The sequence below is a fragment of the Pan paniscus genome, chromosome 3, assembly GCF_029289425.2.
Source record: "Pan paniscus chromosome 3, NHGRI_mPanPan1-v2.0_pri, whole genome shotgun sequence".
NCBI lineage: Eukaryota > Metazoa > Chordata > Mammalia > Primates > Hominidae > Pan > Pan paniscus.
In genome coordinates, this window is record NC_073252.2 from 125,674,716 (window position 1) to 125,695,106 (window position 20,391).

General features: G+C 38.8%; 1 protein-coding gene across 8 annotated transcripts in view; it reads right to left on the reverse strand.

Annotated features, from left to right (window-relative positions):
• Nucleotides 1–12,497: 12,497 nt before the first annotated feature.
• The window catches only part of MFSD8 (major facilitator superfamily domain containing 8), a 48,567-nt gene continuing 40,673 nt past the window's right edge, over nt 12,498–20,391 (reverse strand). For 7 of the 8 annotated variants that reach the window (XM_034959123.3, XM_063603900.1, XM_008976694.5 and 4 more), the window contains 3 exons: nt 16,553–16,656; nt 16,217–16,464; nt 12,498–15,530 (listed from right to left, as the gene is read on the reverse strand). In XM_034959123.3, the coding sequence (XP_034815014.1) occupies nt 15,324–15,530; nt 16,217–16,464; nt 16,553–16,656 (559 nt within the window). In that variant the 3' untranslated portion in view covers nt 12,498–15,323. Of the gene's footprint in view, nt 15,531–16,216; nt 16,465–16,552; nt 16,657–20,391 lie in introns of those variants that run through there. The other variant, XM_057302154.1, reaches the window with a different exon arrangement.

The following is a 20,391-nucleotide window of genomic DNA, read 5'->3' on the forward strand; positions in this document are numbered from 1 at the left end:
GGAGTGGATCTCTTGTTCTGCTGCTTGCAAAGACCATGGGAAAAGCGCAGTATTTGGGCAGGAGTGTACTGCTCCTCCAGGTACAGTCACTCGTGGCTTCCCTTTGCTAGGAAAGGGAAATCTCCCAACCCCTTGTGCTTCCTGGGTGAGGTGACAACCCATCCTGCTTTGGCTCACCCTCCGTGGGCTGCACCCAATATCCAACCAGTCCCAATGAGAAGAACTAGGTACCTCAGTTGGAAATGCAGAAATCACCCATCCTCTGCGTCGATCTTGCTGGGAGTTGTAGACCAGAGCTGTTCTTATTCCTTAATGAAATATTTTAACACTGAAGAACTTGATGCAATTAATTGACATGATGAAAAAATATGTGATAGTGGGATAGCCATTCCTAATGAAGGAATAAGAATAGAATGAAACAACTTCAATATCATAAAGACTGTTTAACCTAATGTGTCCTGCTGGTTTTTATAATCAGAAATATTAGAGCTGTTTCTTTTAAGTAGACAAGTAGACAATGTTATGATTATTCAACATTGTTTTGGAGGTTTTTGCCTCAGACAATAAGGAAGAAAAATAATACTTATATTTGCAACATAAATTGCAGAACTGATATTAAACTACCACCATACCCCTCTCCCAGAGAAAACCAGTAACAGAAAAAAGGGGATTGAAGGAAATTTTCTGTTGTCACACAGTAGAAAAATGGACAAAACATATGAATTGATAGTTCACAAAGGAAGGAAATCCATATGGTCAATAAAAAGGAAATATGCTCAACCTCATAAAAGTTGGGGAAATGCAAAGTTAAAGCAAGATAATAATTTTCCTTTATCAAAGAATGGGTTTAAGATTAAGTAATAGCCCAGTGCAGTGGCTCATGCCTGTAATCCCAGCACTTTGGGAAGCTGAGGCAGGCAGGTCCCCTGAGGTCAGGAGTTCAATACCAGCCTGGCCAACATGGTGAAACAGTGTCTCTACTAAAAATACAAAAATTAGTGAGGTTAGGTGGTGCACGCCTCTAATCCCAGCCACTTGGGAGACTGAGGCATGATAATCTCTAGAACCTGGGAGGTGGAGGTTGCAGTGAACTGAGATAGTGCCACTGCACTCCAGCCTGGGTGACAGAGCAAGGCTCTGTCTTTAAAAAAAAAAAAAAAAAATTGAAATAATAATGCTCACAATATGTATAAGACATTCTCAGGTGTTGATTAGGGTGTAAATGATAACTGTGAAAGTAATATGGCAGTATCTATAAGAATTACCACATTGATAATCCAACTTTGGGGAAAGGAAGGATGTAAGCCCTTAGAGAAAATATGATCAGTAATAACAATTTCCCTTTAAAAATTGAAATAAAATGCCAGGCACAGTGGCTCATGCCTGTAATCCTAACACTTTGGGAGGCCAAGGCGGGTGAATCACTTGAGGTCAGGAGTTCAAGACCAGCCTGGCAAACATGGTGAAACCCCATCTCTACTAAAAATACAAAAATTAGCTGGGCATGGTGGCACACGCTGTAATCCCAGCTACTCGGGAGGCTGAGGCAGGAGAATTGCTTGAACCTGGGAGACAGAGGTTGCAGTGAGCCAAGATCATGCCACTGCACTCCAGCCTGGGCAACAGAGCAAGACTCTGTCTCAAAAATAAATAAAATAAAAATGGAAATAAAGTAATCCCAAGCTAAATTTTATTTTATTTTATTATTATTTTTTTAGACGGAGTCTCCTTCTGTCACCCAGGCTGGAGTGCAGTGGCATGATCTCGGCTCACTGCAACCTCTGCCTCTCGGGTTCAAGTGATTCATCTGCCTCAGCCTCCCAAATAGCTGGAATTGTAGACATGTGCCACCATGCCCAGCTAATTTTTGTATTTTTAGTAGAGATGGGGTTTCAACATGTTGGCCAGGCTGGTCCCGAACTCCTGACCTCAAGTGATCCACCCGTCTCGGCCTCCGAGAGTGCTGGGATTACAGGCGTGAGCCACCGCACCTGGCCTGAGCTAAATTTTAAAGGCCAATGACTCAAAACATACATTTCTGCTTTGACAGATGTTAACTAGTATACTTTTTATTATCTCTTCGTCTTTATGAGTGAGTCTTTATTTTTTAAGTATTTTTCTTATACATAACATATAGCTAAATTTTATTTTGATTATAATTTAATAACTTCTAATTTTTACATATATTGTTATTTCTGGCTGTCTTATTGTCATTACAGTTCTATTTGGATTTATGTCTAGCAATTAATTTTGTGCTTTCTAGCATGTACTATATTTTTGCTTTTCTTTTCTTTTTTTCCTGTTACTTCTTTCAAGCTAAGTTTCCTTTAATCCCCTTTTTTCTCTCTACTCATTTTCTCTGGGGGAGGGGTATGGTGGTAGTTTAATATTCAATGTTTATATTACTGTGACTATGAAAATATTCATAGCTCCGCCAGGCGCAGTGGCTCACACCTGTAATCCCAGCACTTTGGGAGGCCAAGGGAGGCGGATCACCTGAGGTCGGGAGTTCGAGATCAGCGTGACCAACATGAAGAAACCCCATCTCTACTAAAAATACAAAATTAGCCAGGCATGGTGGCACATGCCTGTAATCCTAGCTACTCTGGAGGCTGAGGCAGGAGAAACTCCAGGAAGCAGAGGTTGCGGTGAGCTGAGATCGCACCATAGCATTCCAGCCTGGGCAACAAAAGCGAAACTCCATCTCAAAAAAAAAAAAAAAGAAAGAAAAAGAAAAAAAGAAAATACTCACAGCTGAACTATGTACTATGCTAGAATTATATTTCTTGAACAATTTTTTTCTGGAATTATTTTGTTTTCTCTGATATGTCAGGTAATCTGTCTGTGCTTTTTTGTTGATCCATTTATCCCCTCTTTTGGAGACATCTCTCTGCTTTCCTTTTTCTACCTGGACTGGTTCCTTTGTAGTTTTCCAGTGTAGGAATGTACAGCAGTTTGTTTATATGTTATACTATTGATGGACATTTGAGTTGTTTCCAGATTTTGGCTGTAAATATATACTTTATGAACATCTTCTGGTGCAGCTACATACAAGTTTCTCTAGGATTTTACTGCAATGAATTTAGTAATCTTACGATTTGTGTATGTCAAACTTTAGTAGATAACGCCTAATTTTTTTACACTTCCATTTGCAGCATATAAAAGTATATTTTGCTTCACATCCTCGCCAGAACTTGGTGTTAGAGTCTCTTAAAATTATTGCCAGTTTGATAGAATAGTGTAAGGCCAGGCACATTGACTGTAATTGTAGCACTTTGGGAGGCAGAAAGGTAGCTTGAGGCCAGGTGTTCAAGAACAGTGTATCAATGTGGTTTTAACTTGAATTCTCCTCATTACTAAAGAGGTTGAAATGTTAAATGTTTATTAGATATTTGTCTTGTGATTTGCCTGTTAATATCTTTTGCCTATTTTTTCCTATTGTGTTGTCTGGCTTTTTCTTAGTGGTTTTTAAGAGTTCTCAGTATGGGCTGTGCGCGGTGACTCACGCCTGTAATCCCAGCACTTTGGGAGGCCAAAGCGAGCGGATCACGAGGTCAGGAGATCAAGACCATCCTGGCTAACACGGTGAAACCCTGTCTCTACTAAAAATACAAAAAATTAGCCAGGCGTAGTGGCGGGCGCCTGTAGTTCCAGCTACTCGGGAGGCTGAGGCAAGAGAATGGCATGAACCGGGAGGCGGAGCTTGCAGTGAGCCGAGATCGCGCCACTGCACTCCAGCCTGGGCGATAGAGAGAGAGAGACTCCGTCTCAAAAGATTAAAAAAATTAAAATTAAAAAATAAAAGAGTTATCAGTATGTATCCTTCGTTTATTGATATATGTTGCAAATATCTTCTCCCTTTCTATGCTTGTCCTTTTTTAAAATATATATATATATTTCTAAAATACTTTATTAACACGTATGTAAGGAAAACATGTTACCAATGCTAGAAGACATCCTCCTTAATTAAGTTGGCGAGAGGTACCACATTCTCCACAGGCTGGAAGGCGCCAGTGGATTTTGGCAGATTTCACTGGAGAAAGAAAATGTCAGGCTGACAACCTTTATATTCCTTATGGAAGACGTGTTTTGTAAAATTCCCATTTGGGACAATATCCATCTCTGAGATCTTTCAAAGGAAGCTCACAAAGTATCCCAGAGGATAACTGACACGGAGCTAAACATGACATGGGAGTGAAAACAGTTATCTGTTTTCCTAGTGAGCGTGATACAGGAAAATTAGTGTTTGGGACAAAGATGACATTTCTAAATGATTGGATCAATCAGTGCAACATTAAACCAAATTTAGAACAGATAAAAACTAAACAGGCGAGATGAAATGCACAGAAGGCACCAAGTACACATTCTTCATAGATAAAAACCTCGAACACTTAGGAAAATCTTTATCAGTTCTTAAACATATTGCTAGGAGCATAAACATATTGCTCTGTGTATCAGAGAAGGTCACTATTTCATCATAATTGTTTCATAAACGTAGGACCAGTTCTTGTTTTCCAGTAACAACAACAACAATAATAGGAATAATAGCAGCCAATATTCATTGAATGATTACTACACACCAGGCATTTCTCTGAGAACTCTGTAAATTGTCTCTACCTATCTGTGTATAGGCTTGTCCTTTCACTCTCCTAATAGTATCTTTTGATAAACAGAAGTTCTTAACTTTCATATAATCCAATTATGCAATCTTTCTTTATGGCTAGTGTTTTTTTTTTTTTTTTTCTATTTCTTTCTTTAGTTACATACAAAGTTGCAAAGATATTCTTCTAGATTGCCTTCCAAAACATATGGTTTGTTTTACTTTCATAAGTGTATAATGTGGAAAGTTTTTTGTTGTTGTTGTTGTTGTTGTTGTTGTTTTTTGAGACGGAATCTCACTCTGTCCCCAGGCTGGAGTGCAGTGGCGCGATCTCGGCTCACTGCAAGCTCCGCCTCCCGGTTTCACGCCATTCTCCTGCCTCAGCCTCCTGAGTAGCTGGGACTACCAGCGCCCGCCACCATTCCCGGCTAATTTTTTGTATTTTTAGTAGAGACGGGGTTTCACCGTGTTAGCCAGGATGGTCTTGATCTCCTGACCTCGTGATCTGCCCGCCTTGGCCTCCCAAAGTGCTGGGATTACAGGCGTGAACCACTGCGCCCGGCCCAACCAATCAGCTTTTTAAGTCCTTCACTTAAAAGCTATTTTATTATGGAAAGATTCCTACAAATATAAATGGACTAGCATGATGAGCCCCCATGTAACCATCACTCAGCTTCAATAGTTAGCATGTGGCGAATCTTGTATCACTTGTACCTCATTTTATCCTGTCCCAGCTAGATTATTTAGAAGAAAATCCTAGGCATCATAACATCTCATCCCACCACAGCCTCTTAAGTAGCTGGGACTATAAGCACATGCCACCATGCCTGGCTCTTTGTGTATTTTTAGTAGAGATGGGGTTTCGTCATGTTGCCCAGGTTGGATTCTAGTCTTCTTAGTTTAAAAGAATTTAAACAAGAGACACACAGCGAAGGAGATGCAGCATAGGGCAATTTATCAGAAAGGAAAAAGAATATTTCGAAAGTTAACTGCAGAATAGACAGCACACCCTAAAAGAGAGAGGATTCAGGCCATGCTGCTCATAAGGATGAGACAGCATTGATTATTGCTAAGGAGGTGGAAAGAAGTGTTACTAGTAAGCATGTTCTGAGTGACGTCCTGGCTGCATATGTGCAGTAGCTGTACGTGCTCGTTCATATGTTCCATGTCTCATTAGCATCTTAAATCTCCATGCAGGGTTGTGTTTTTCACTCTTATAACAAGCAAAGGGTCAGTTTGAGGACAGGCAAAATCAAAATCAGGGAAAATTTCCTACTGAAGATTGCTTTGCTTGAATGAGCGTTAACTGCAATGCGAATGCTGAGGCTTATCGTGTCGCCACATTTGCCATGTCCCACGGACATTGTCACTTCCTTGACTACCTATCCTGCCTTATAACTACGATCCATTTCCAGAACTTTTCATCACCCCAAATTCTGTACCCATTAAATAACAACTTCCCATTTGCTCCTCTGTCTAGCCCTTGGTAACCTCTGTTCTACTTTCTGTCTCTATAAATTTCCGTATTCTGGGTACCTTGTGTAAGTAGAATCATACAATGTTTATACTTTTTTGTCTGGCTTATTTCATTTAGCATAATGTCTTCAAGGTTCATCCATATTGTATCATGTATCAATATTTAATTCCTTTTTTAGGCTGAATAATATTCCATTGTATTTACATACTGTACCATGTTTTGTTTATCCATTCATCCACTGATGGACTCTTGAGTTACTTCCACTTTTTGAGTATTATAAATATCTTTCTTTAGCTTTTTGTGCTGGGTACATAATTGGTTTATTTTCTACTGTCATTTTTATTGATATAGATATTTAATGTTACTCATTTTCCTCTGAAATCTGTTTTAGCTGCATCCATTCTGATATGTTATCTTTTCAGTATTATTTTTTCAAGAAATTCTGTGATTTCAGTTCATATTTCTTCTATGACCTAAGTTTGTTACAAAGCATGTTTTACAAATTAATTTTTAAGGAAGTGTCCAATATATACAGAGGTAGATGGGATAGTATAATCTATCTCACTGTACTAATCACTCAGCTTCAAAAATTATCAAAACTTATCAATTTTATTTCAATATCTTCCCATTTCCTTCCTGAAACTGTATTACAGTCATGTATTGCTTGGCAATGGGGTTATGTTCTGAGAAATGCATCATTAAGTGAGTTCATTGTTGTGCGAACATCATAGAGTGTACTTACACAATCCTAGATGGTATAGCCTACTACACACCTAGACTATATGGTATAGCCTATTGTTTGTAGGCTACAAACCTGTACAGCATGTTACCGTACTGAAGATTGTGGGCAGTTGTAACACAGTGGTAAGCATTTGTGTATCTAAACATATCTAAACATAGAAAAGGTACAGTAAAAAATGTGATATGAAAGAAAAAAATGGTACATCTGTATACGTCTGTGTACACTTACCATGAATGGAGCCTGCAGGACTAGAATTTGTACTCAGTGAGTCAGTGAGTGAGTGGTGAGTAAATGTGACTATACACTTAGGCTGTACTACATTTATAACATCTGGGTTTTTTTGTTTGTTTTTTCTTTTTTTGAGATGGAGTCTTGCTCTGTCACCCAGGCTGGAGTGCAGTGGTGCGATCTTGGCTGCAACCCCTGCCTCCAGGGCTTATATGATCCTCCTGCCTCTCAGCCTCCTGAGTAGCTGGGACTACAGGCGCGTGCCGCCATACCCGGTTAATTTTTTTGTATTTTTAGTAGAGATGGGATTTCAACGTGTTCACCAGGCTGATGTCAAACTCCTGATCTTATGTGATCCGCCTGCCTCGGCCTCCCAAAGCACTGGGATAACAGGCATGAGCCACCACGCCCGGCCGAATTATACTTTTCAGAATTCGTTGTTTCATTGCTTTGGTATTCTTTTCCAAGATTTATATGTACGTTAAATCATCTGTGCCTAGTTTCTACATGTATTGCTTTCTCACAATAATTTTTTATTTTATTTTTTGAGACAGAGTCTCACTTTGTCACCCAGGCTGGACTGCAGTGGCGTGATCTTGGCTCACTGCAACCTCCGACTCCTGGGTTCAAGCGATTCTCCTGCCTCAGCCTCCTGAGTAACTGGGATTACAGGTGCACGCCACCATGCCCAGCTAAATTTTTTTTGTATTTTTAGTAGAGACGGGTTTTCACCATGTTGATCAGGCTGGTCTCGAACTCCTGATCTCAGATGATCTGCCCACCTCAGCCTCCCAAAGTGCTGGGATTACAGGCATGAGCCACCACACTCAGCCCTATTTAAGTTATTTTGATTTCCCCTCATCTTTTATTTTCTTATGAAGTTATTTGAGATAATTAAATCACTTTTGTGTTCCTTTTAATTTGGTCTTCATGCCTAAAATTGTTTTTTAAATTTCTTATTCTTTCCTGAGCTCTCCCAGCAATATTTTCATATCTTCCTATTGTCTGTCTCATTTCTGCTTCCTTTTCTTTTTTTTTTTTTGTTTTGTTTTGTTTTGTTTTTTGAGACAATCTTGCTTTGTTGCCCAGGCTGGAGTGTGATGGCACAATCTCAACTCACTGCAACTTCTGCCTCCCGAGTTCAAGCAATTCTCCTGCCTCAGCCTCCAGAGTAGCTGGGATTACAGGCGCACACCACCAGGCCTGGCTAATTTTTGTATTTTTAGTAGAGACAGGGTTTTGCCGTGTTGGCCAGGCTGGTCTCAAACTCCTGACCTCAAGTGATCCACCCACCTTGGCCCCCCAAAGTGCTGGGATTACGGGCGTGAGCCCCCCAACTTGGCCACATTTCTGTTTTCTAATTACGATTTTCACCTTTCGTCAAGTTTCCATTACCTAATCATTTATTTTAGCTCATTTAAAATGACATTCGGTTCTTACCTTTTAAAAAATTTTTATTTTTCATTTGTTTTAGAGACAAGGTCTGCCTCTGTCACCCAGGCTAGAGTGCAGTGGCATAATCACAGTTCACTACAGCCTTGAACCCCTGGGCTCAAGCAATTCTCCCACCTCAGCCTCCAGAGTAGTTAAGAATACAGATGTGTGTCCACAATGCCTGGCTAATTTTTAAAAAAGAAAAAAAAACTTTTTGTAGAGACAGCATCTTGCCGTGTTGCTCAGGCTCACCAATCTACTCTCTAACTTCATGAGATTAGCTTTTTTTTTTTTAGCTGATATTTATCTTTCTGTGCTTGGCTTATTTCACCTAACATGATGACCCTCAGTTCCATCCATGTTGCTGCAAATTACAGGATTTCATTCTATTTTAATGGTTGTATATATACATTTCTTCCCTCCCTCCCTCCCTCCCTTCCTTCCTTTCTTCCTCCCTCCCTCCCTCTCTCCCTCTCTTCTTTCCTTCCTCCCTCCCTCCCTCCCCATATTTTATCTCTCTCTCTCTTTCTCTCTTTTCTTTTCTTTTTTTGACAGGGTCTTGCTCTGTCACCCAGGCTGGAGTGCAATGGCACAATCTCAGCTCACTGCAGCCTCAACCTCCCAAGCTCAAACGATCCTTTCACCTCAGCCTCCTGAGTAGGTGGGTTACAGGCATGTGCCGCCATGCCCATAAGACATCATATAATTTCTATATAAAAATTTCAATATGTATCTTTAACGAATAAGAATTTTTTAAAAGCACAATATTATCACACACCTCTAAATTAATAATTCTTTAATATCATCTAATATTTAGCCCAGCTTCAAATTTTTCCAATTGCTTCAGAAATATCTTTTTTACATTTGGTTTGTTTGAAATAGCATCCAAAAAGTCTATATAATGCATTTGATTTATGTCTCAAGTTTCTTTTCATCTGAATCCTGTCTTCTCAACCTTTCCATGTCCTTCCCCCGCCCCCATTTTAAAAGTAACTGGATCATTTATCCTATAAAATATATCACCTTGGGCCTGGAGCAGTGGCTCACATCTGTAATTCCAGCACTATGGGAGGCCCAGGAAGGCGGATCACCTGAGGTCAGGAGTTCGAGACCAGCCTGACCAACATGGTGAAACCCCCATCTCCACTAAAAATACAAACAAACAAAAATAGCTGGACGTGGTGGTGGGCACCTGTAATCCCAGTTACTTAGGAGGCTGACGCAGGAGCATCGTTTGAACCCAGGACTTGGAGGTTGCAGTGAGCTGAGATCGCACCACTGCACTCCAGCCTGGGCGACAGAGCAAGACTCTGTCTCAAAAAATATATATATTTTTTTATGTTATATATTTTTATATTATATAATATATATAATATTTTATATATATATCACCTTCTGGATCGTAATTACTTCCTGGAGGTGACATTTAACATGTTTTTTTATCCTCTATATATCCAAAAACTTGTAGTTTATATGTACAGGCTTGGTTAGATTCTGGTTTGATATTTTGGGCAGGACACTTTCACAGATGGTGCTGTGTACTTCCTGCTCTATCAAATCAAGAGGCACAGAATGCTAGTCCCACTTTTAATGATGTAAACAGTGCTCAGTGTCCAACTGTTGTCAGCCTCAACCATCCTTAGAAAGTTCCTCATTAATCTTTCACCTAATAGTTTAAGCATCCATTGATGAGTGTTGCTCATTATTTCACTAGAGGTTGCTAAATAGAGATTTTTCCATTATCCCCTCTGTATTTATTGGCCTGGATTCTTCTACAGAAAAGAACTTTCCTTCAATATTTGTTTACCCTGATGTTTAGGTACAGGAGAGGCAGAATAGATGCTTCATTCTTTATTTTCTGGGTTTTGCTGTTGTTGTTGAGACGGAGTCTCACTCTGTTGCCCAGACTGGAGTGCAGTGGCACGATCTCAACTCACTGCAACCTCTGCCTCCTGGGTTCAAGTGATTATCCTGCCTCAGCCTCCTGAGCAGCTGGGACTACAGGCACACGCCATCACTCCTGGCTAATTTTTTGTATTTTTAGTAGAGACAGGGTTTCACCATGTTGGCCAGGCTGGTCTCGAACTCCTGACCTCAGGTGATCCTCCCACCTCAGCCTCCCAAAGTGCTGGGATTACAGGTGTGAGCCACAGCTATTTTCTGGTTTTCAGAATAAAGAGTGAATGCTCTAGAAGCCTCCAAAGGTGACCAACAAGTTTCTTATTTTTAATATCATTTTGAATTCATGGATTTTCACACATTTGTTTAAATTAACAACAGATACTATTCTTTATGCGTTAATTACCCCATTTTTTGGCCTACCGGCCACTTTGAGTCCTCTGTCCTTTTGGCAAGATTTCAGTAGTCTTTGATAACTTCCTTGCTTTCTGGCACAATAAATGTCTCCAGCTCTCCTTGCCCCAGACCTGAAACTAGCCATGTCTACAAGATGCCCAGGATTCTTTTAAGAGAAAATGTTACCTTAAATACCTTCTCACTTTTTATTTTTTATTTTTTTGAGAGGGAGTCTCACTCTGTTGCCCAGGCTGGAGTGCTGTGGTGTGATCTTGGCTCACTGCAACTTCTGCCTCCCTCTGCCTCAGCCTGCAGAGTAGCTGGGATTACAGGTGCCTGCCACCACGCTGGGCTAATATTTGTATTTTTAGTAGAGTCAGGGTTTCACCATGTTGGCCAGGCTGGTCTCGAACTCCTGACCGCACGTGTTCCACCTGCCTCAGCCTCCCAAAGTGCTGGGATTACCGACATGAGCCCCATGCCCAGCCACTTTTCTTAAATAAAGTCCAAAATACCTAATATGGAACAGTACCATGCTTTTAACATTGGTATATCACAAATAAATACTTGTTATACTTGTAGACGGTAATCTGATCCCTTCTGAGCTTGGAGGTGATTGACAGGGCCTGCACTGGCTAAAGAAGCTGGGTACAAATGGTTTCATCCATTTCCACAGTGGGGCATATAATATTTCCTATGAGTGCAATGATGTGGAAACAGCTGGGAGGGGTAGTGGGGATATATTTTTTGTCAGCAAACCTTTCTTTGGTGGAATCTCCTTTTCATTCAGTTATGTCTGTTTAGACCATGTAATTGGGACGAGCTCCACAGGGTTCTTCCCCTCCTCCCTCCCACATTGCATTTCCAGAATGGATGCGTGATCTATATCTGGGTTAGTAGAGGAGTCTATCCTCATGTGGTCAATTCAGGGATGTGTACATGAGCTAAACTTGGCTACTTCATATTTTTTCTGGTACTACTACCCAAGCCATTTTTCTCTAGAATTGTGAACTATAAGGATATTGTGTGCCTAGGGCTGCCAGTGGTCCTCTTCCTACAAACATGGACAGCATCTGAAAATAAAGTCAAGCAGAGACATGTAGAACCCAAAGAAAAGAGTCCTGATGACATTTGGATTCTAGCTCCAACCATGCCTAAACAGAACTCTTAAACTCTTAGTTGCACAAGAAGTCTTAATACCTGGGGCCTGCAAGGCCTTGCATTGTCCCTTTATAGACTCAGCTAAAATTAGGCTTCTTCTCAACCACTATACTCCACCCAACTTGGACCTATTTTTAGTTCTGTGAAAGCTCCAAGATCTTCCCACCTCCAGGGCTTTGTACACACTGCCTTCTGCCTGAAAAGTACTTGTCCCACTCTTCACCAATCCAAATTGTTCTCTTCCACCAGGTCTTGGCTAATCATTTCTTCTGGAGAAACATGCCTGACTCTCCTGTTCAGGTCAGGTTCCCTGTTAATCATATTCACCCTCATAGCTCCCTATGCTTCTCTCTCATCACCCTTCCCTCAATCATAATCATCTGTGAAATCATCTTGTGAATATCTGACTTTCTTGCTGGTACATAAGCCTCATGAAGGTCAGAGCTCTGTGTGTTTTGTTTACCGCACAATCCCCCAAATGACATTGTAATTGGCACATAGTGGGTACCCCCTTAAATATGTACTGAAAGACGACTGAATTTAAGTTTTAAAGCTTAAGGTACATATGCAAAATAATCTTGTTTATTAGAAAATGAACATTCACAATGTAAAGTAGAAATTAAATTACAAATAAGTCTTCAATGGTCAAAAATGGTGCCCAGAATTTCTTCTCAAAATAAGTTAATCTGTTCTTAAACAGATGCAGATAAGTAGTTTATCCTTGTCAAAACAAAAAATTAACAGATTTCACTTTATGTAAGAGATAAGGTTTATATGAACAAGAAGAGTTTATTTTTAAATGTAAAGCTGAACAAGATAGAATGGAGATGCTTTGTGAAGTTATAAATCCCTTCAAAATATGAAAATCATCCTTTCAAGTTTAAATTTGTTTTCAAAAACATATTTTCTCTTCTTAAATATGTACTACTCTTAACAATATATCATACCTTAAAATCTCCTGTTGTCATTTTCTCTTTATATGCAACTTGGCCTACTCAAGAAGACATCAACATGGTGATTTTTTTTCCTCAAACTTTATCTCTTTGCTCTTTTCCCAATCCCATGTTACTTCCTTTCGCCTTCTTTTGTGCCTAAATGAGCAAGGTATAATCCTCCAAAGAAGAAAATGCTCCAAAGAAAATGCTCTCAATAAAAAGGAAAGTAAGAGTCATTTGTGTAAGGTTAAGTTTATCTAAATTTTAATCAATATTATAAACTTTTGAAAGCTGGGAAACTTTTCTGTTATATTCTTGCTGGAAACAGGTTATTATGCTAAGACAAAAGCTCCAGTCAGTGGGCTTATGTTGCCCAAATATTTCTGCTAGTAGGAGTCATTGGTATAGTTAAATTACCCTACAATTAGTAATTAATTGAAACTGCAACTTTCTGGGATATTTTCCTCACTATGAAAAATCAAGTGGTTAAGACTGTGGACTTTAAGGATAGACTGTTACTTAGACAAGTAACTTTTCTGTGCCTCCATTCTTTCATCTGTAAAACGGGAATCATAATAGTATTTTCACTCCGTAAGACTGCTGTAAGAATTAAATTGTATGTTACACATTACCTGGAATGTGGAAAGCACTCCACAAATTTTGCTCTTATCATTTTCATCATTACCATTATTCTTGTTATTTTTGTCACGAACACTATGCAAACCAAGGGTAGAGTTTACTCTTTAAGATTAGACGTGGCCCAAAAAATGTAAGACAGAGAAAGCAGCTGCAGAATAGCAGGTAAGAGGGATCCCAGACTTGACCAAATAGCCAGAACTGGCTACGGTTCTGAGAAATCTATGGAAGCAGTCTTGCTATGGGCGGCAGAGGAGAGTGAAAACAGTCTTCAAAATTTAATCGTAGAATAATTCTATCAAATTAAGCCCTTTATTAGAGCTGAAAAAATTGAGTTTAAGAGCACAGCTAGTTTAGCATAAAGTGCAGATTATACAGTTTTAAATTTTTGTTTTTATTTTTTGTAAAGACAGGGTCTCACTTTGTTTCCCAGGCTGGTCTTGAATTCCTGGCCTCAAGCAATCCTCCTGCCTTGGCCTTCCAAAGTGCTGGGATTACAGGCATGAGACACTGCACCCAACCTATAAAGTGCAGATTATATAGTGTTTATTCTCAGATTTGAAACTATTTCTAACTTAAAGTAGAAAACATTTGGAAAAGTGTTTAGAAATATTTTTGCATTTTCTGTAACAGTGCTTATCAATATACATAGTTATCTACTAGTTCCTTTTATCAGCATTCAACTTATGTAGAGGTAGAAGTTAAACATACAGTGTTATTTAGCCAACTTCAGGTAAACTCAGTAAATTGTTAGATTAAAGCCATTTTGCCTCAAATACTTATTAGCCTGACTAGGTTGGGGCTGTCAGGGATCATCCAAATTAAAAATCCAACTAAAATTCTGCAGCTCTACACAACTATGCAGACATAGATTGAAAACTGTTGTGTTCCTCCCCGCCACTACTGAGAGATGGGAAAAATTAAAGTAAATTAATTAATGTTTTACTAATTAAATGTTTTTCTCCAGTTTAAGGGGGTTGAAAAATAGCAATAATTTTAAGAAACCATTTACTGTTTTGTATATATATATATATAAAATAACACATATCTGGATTATGTTTCTAATGTGAATTATTGGCATTTGAAAGAAAGTAGGTATCCCTATTAGGCTAATAGGCAGTGAAGTATCTTGATCTCTTAATCCTCTGTATTGCTCAAATATTAGCATTATTCATACTCATTTATTAATGTAGGGGTTACTTAGTGAAACCCTGAACTAAAATAAGGCAGAGGTGTAGTATTAGAAGAAAGACTCATAGAAGGCAAGGTAGGATGTTAGGCATGCTAAATGGAAAATATGTGTTATAATTTTTATTTCATAAGTGAACTTGATAATAGAAAATGCATTTTTTTATAAATAAAAAGTAGGTGTCTGAATAAAAATACCTCTACTTGGGTAGAGGTATTTAAAATTCTATAATTTTGTTCTGCTATGGCTAATTCTTACAGAACCCTCTTTCTGGTTCCACTGTATATTATTTTAATGACACTTCTGCAGTGGGTATTAAGAATACAGCTTCACATTTATTCATCATTGTCCATTCACTCATTAGTTCATGCAACCATAAAAAGGTATTATAAGAATAATATTTCATTTCCGAGGTAAGGAAATTATCATCTAGTATGTTTTTATATAACCTACTATTCACAATGACATGTAGAATTCTCTCTGTTATTCAACATATGTTCTTGTTCTTCAAAATCTGCAATATCTGTAGTCTGATTCTTGGAGACTGGCTCACCGCAATTGTCTAGCAGAGCTTTAGACCAGGAAGTGCCACACAGCAAGTAGTTTCCATCACAGTCTTAGCTAGTTTATTCCTGAATCCTCCCATATCTTACAGAAAGAGCAATGAGTCTTTTGTAAACCACTCCCAGGAGGGTGATGGTGAGCACTATTATTCCACACACCAGGCTGAATGCCCATCGTGGTCCCCAGTGAGCATACACTTGGCTGATGAACATAGGCCCAAGAATCCGGGCTCCACTTCCAGATGCTGTTAACCAGCCCATGTATACACCCTGTTGGGGGTGAAATGGAGGACAAGCAGATTGATATTGGGGTTTAGTTATTTAAAAGCAAAGAAATGGTATTACCAAACTACAGCAAACTTACAAGAATCGTTTCTGCATCTTTTACTTTTAAATTAAACATAAAATGCCTCCTATAAATATAGCATTTGATATTAAGTCAGATTAAAAAAAATAAAAGGAGTGTAAAGGGAAAAACTTAATGTCTGCTGAAGCCCTGGGAATAATAAAATTGATTAAAATACCTTTTAAAGCTAACATTTATTTTGTACCTGCTACATGCCAGTCACTGAGGTAGGTGCTTTACATACATCATTTGTAATGTTCACAAGTTTCGATGACAGGTGTTATGCCCGTTTAGCAAAGGTAGAAGCTGAAACTCAGAAAGTTTAAGTAACTTGTTCAAGAGGTTTGAAGCCATATTTGGCTGACTCCACTGTGCCACTTTACACTCTACCACAATGCCACTCCTACAACTTCTGTATCCAAAACTATAACCCACATAACCTACCCAAGAATGAACTTTTTAGAAGTTGTGGGATTTTTAAAAATTTTAAATGCTGAATATGATAAAAATCCCTCAAATCAGTCTGTGTAAAAATAGAGAATGGCAGCAAAAAATGTGAGTGCTTACAAGTATATTTTCTATAATTGCAATGTCAGGGTACCTGGCTTACCTGAGGTTTTGGTCCTAGAATTTTTGAATATAGAGTATAGGACATAAGATTGCAGACTGGATAGCCTAATCCTATTAGCACAACTGATGTAAGGAACTGGGCCAGATGAATCACCGGGGTGTAGAGGCACCAGGCTTGTTCAATCGAGCAACCAGTTGGTCTTTCATTGTCATCTTCCATTGGAGACTTCCAAAGACCAATAATAATTTCCCCAAATGTGGTATTAGGGATTGAATTATTGTGCAAATCTGTAAAAACAAAACCATTGCAGTGCATTACTTGTTGATTTTAGATAAATAACAGAGGTTAACATTATAGAATTATGTATGGCTATACCTTCCCACTGTATTTTGGGAAATTGATTTCCCCAAGGTAACAAGATAAAGAAGCCAACCCATACAACGATGAGTCCTCCCAGTAGAATAGCACGCTCGCCAATCCTGTTAAAGAACAGAAACTCTGTAATTTTAAAATGAAACATTATAACATAGCTTCATTACTTTCATAATTTTAAAAACTAAAAATAATATCTTGTACTTTTAGTGATATATCCATTAAAAAGAATGCTAAATATAATTTTCCACTAAAAATAACCAGGACTCCTCTGAAAAATGGCTGACTTAAGGTCTGGGACACAAAAAGTAGATGAGCTCAGATCTTTCACAGCAAAAAGCACAGAAGTTATCAGTGACTACTAGGTCATGAGTCTTTTTGACTCAGCCAATTTGAAGAAGCTGGCCAAAAATGTGACAATGTGAGTACCAAAACAGAATAATAATGGCAATGGATTGAAACACACAAAAAGTATTATCATCTGTGGCCTGGTGTAGTGGCTCATACCTATAACCCCAGTACTTTGGGAGGCCAAAGCGGGAGGACTGCTTGATGCCAGAAGTTCAAAACCAGCCTGGGCAACATAGCAAGACCCCATCTCTACAAAAAATTTTAAAAATTAGCCGGGAGTGGTATTTGGTGCCTGTAGTTCTAGCTACTTAGGAGGTTGAGGCAGGAGGATTACTTGAGCCCAGGAGGTCAAGGCTGCAGTGAGCTGTGATGGCACCACTGCACTCCAAACTGGGTGACAGAGCAAGACCCTGTCGCCAAAAAAAAAAAAAAGTGTTATATCTATGAATTCATAGTATATTAAAATAAAGTACTCTTTGGTCAGTTTTTGAGGATGTTAGGGAAACAAAAGAAAATAATCAAGCCTTTATCCTGCCTTTCCTATACAACTGTAGCTCAGGTTAACCAAATAGTTGGTGAGGGAAAGATTCTCTTCATGGTAAGTATTCTAGCAAATAAATAAAGGAATGATAGAATTAAAATACCAGAATTTTGTAATGATTCATTAAGGAATTAATGGATCTATGGAATAATCAGTGGCTACTTACATGTTAAGAAGAGATAAACAAAACATTATATTTCTTCTGATATAAGCACATATCCCCACCTATAAAGTATTCTTGCCAAAAAATTGAACCCAAATTTCATCAAGCTTCTAGATGCAAGTACTAGTTTTTAAGAAATACAGCAATCATGTCATCTGCAAACAGAGGCAATTTGACTTTCTCATTTCCTAATTGAATACCCTTTATTTCTTTCTCTTGCCTGATTGCCCTGGCCAGAACTTCCAACACTATGTTGAACAGGAGAGGTGAGAGAGGGCATCCTTGTCTTGTGCTGGTTTTCAAAGGGAATGCTTCCAGTTTTTGCCCATTCAGTATGATACTGGCTGTGGGTTTGTCATAAATAGCGCTTATTATTTTGAGATACGTTCCATCAATATCAGTTTATTGAGTGTTGTTAACATGAAGGAGTGTTGAATTTTATCAAAGGCCTTTTCTGCATATATTGAGATAATCATGTGGTTTTTGTCATTGGTTCTGTTTATGAGATGGATTACATTTATTGATTTGTGTATGTTGAACCAGCCTTGCATCCCAGGGATGAAGCAGATTTGATCGTGGTGGATAAGCTTTTTGATGTGCTGCTGAATTCAGTTTTCCAGTATTTTATTTTTTATTTTTATTTATTTATTTTTATTTTATTATTATTATTATTATTTGAGACAGAGTCTCGCTCTGTCTCCCAGGCTGGTATGCAGTGGCGTGAACTTGGCTCACTGCAAACTCCGCCTCCCGGGTTCATGCCATTCTCCTGCCTCAGTCTCCCGAGTAGCTGGGACTACAGGTGCCTGCCACCACGCCTGGCTAATTTTTTTTGTATTTTTAGTAAAGATGGGGTTTCACTGTGTTAGCCAGGATGGTCTCGACCTCCTGACCTCGTGATCCACACACTTCAGCCTCCCAAAGTGCTGAGATTACAGGCGTGAGCCACCGCACCTGGCCTGGGTTTGCCAGTATTTTATTGAGGATTTTTGCATCGATGTTCATCAGGGATATTGGCCTTAAATTTTTTTTGTTGTGTCTCTGCCAGGTTTTGGTATCAGGATGATGCTGGCCTCATAAAATGAGTTAGGGAGGAGTCCCTCTTCTTCTACAGTTTGGCATAGTTACAGAAGGAATGGAGTTTCGGAAGGAATGGAAACTTTGTACCTCCGGTAGAATTCGGCTGTGAATCTATCTGGTCCTGGGCTTTTTTTGGTTGGTAGGCTATTAATTACTGCCTCAATCTCAGAACTTATTATTGGTCAATTCAGGGATTCGACTTCTTCCTGGTTTAGTCTTGGGAGGGTGTATGTATCCAGGAATTTATCCGTGTCTTCTAGATTTTCTATTTTATTTGCATAGAGGTGTTTATAGTATTAGAGAATACTGTGGTATTCTCTGACGGTAGTTTGTATTTCTGTGGGACCAGTGGTGCCCAAAATCTCCTTAAGCTGACAAGCAACTTCAGCAAAGTCTCAGGATAAAAAATCAATGTGCAAAAATCACAAGCATTCCTATACACCAATAACAGACAAACAGAGAGCCAAATCAAGAGTGAACTGCCATTCACAATTGCTGCAAAGAGAATAAAATATCTAGGAATACAACTTACAAGGGATGTGAAGGACCTCTTCAAGGAGAACTACAAACCACTGCTCAAGGACATAAGAGAGGACACAAACAAATGGAAAAACATTCCATGCTCATGGACAGTAAGAATCAATATTGTGAAAATGGCAATACTGTCCAAAGTAACTTATGGATTCAATGCTATCCCCATTAAGCTACCATTGACTTTCTTCACAGAATTAGAAAAAAACTACTTTAAATTTCATACGGAACCAAAACAGAGCCCATATAGCCAAGATAATCCTAAGCAAAAAGAACAAAGCTGGAGACATCACAATACCTGACTTCAAACTACACTACAAGGCTACAGTAACCAAAACAGCATGATTCTTGTACCAAAACAGATATATAGACCAATGGAACAGAATAGAGGCCTCAGAAATAACACCACACATCTACAACCATCTGATCTTTGACAAACCTGACAAAAACAAGCAATAGGGAAAGGATTCCCTATTTAATAAATGGTGTTGGGAAAACTGGCTAGCCATACGCAGAAAACTGAGACTGGGCCCCTTCTTTATACCTTATACAAAAATTAACTCAAGATAGATCAAAGACTTAAACATAGGACCTAAAACCATAAAAACCCTAGAAGAAAACCTAGGCAATACCATTCTGGACATAGGCATGGGCAAAGACTTCATGACTAAAACACCAAAAGCAATGGCAACAAAAACCAAAATTGATAAATGGGATCTAATTAAACTAAAGAGCTTCTGCACAGCAAAATAAACTATCATCAGAGTGAACAAGCAACCTACAGAATGGGAGAAAATTTTTGCAATCTATCCATCTGATAAAGGTCTAATATCCAGAATCTACAAGGAACTTAAACAAATTTACAAGAAAAAAACAACCCCATCAAAAAGTGGGCAAAGGATATGAACAGACGCTTCTCAAAAGAAGACATTTATGCAGCCAACAAACATATGAAAAAAAGCTCATCATCACTGGTCATTAGAGAAATGCATATCAAAATCACAATGAGATACCATCTCACACCAGTTAGAGTGGCAATCATTAAAAAGTCAGGGAACAACAGATGCTGGAGAGGATGTGGAGAAATAGGAACACCTTTACACTGTTGGTGGGAGTGTAAATTAGTTCAACCATTGTGGAAGACAGTGTGGCAATTCCTCAAGGATCTAGAACCAG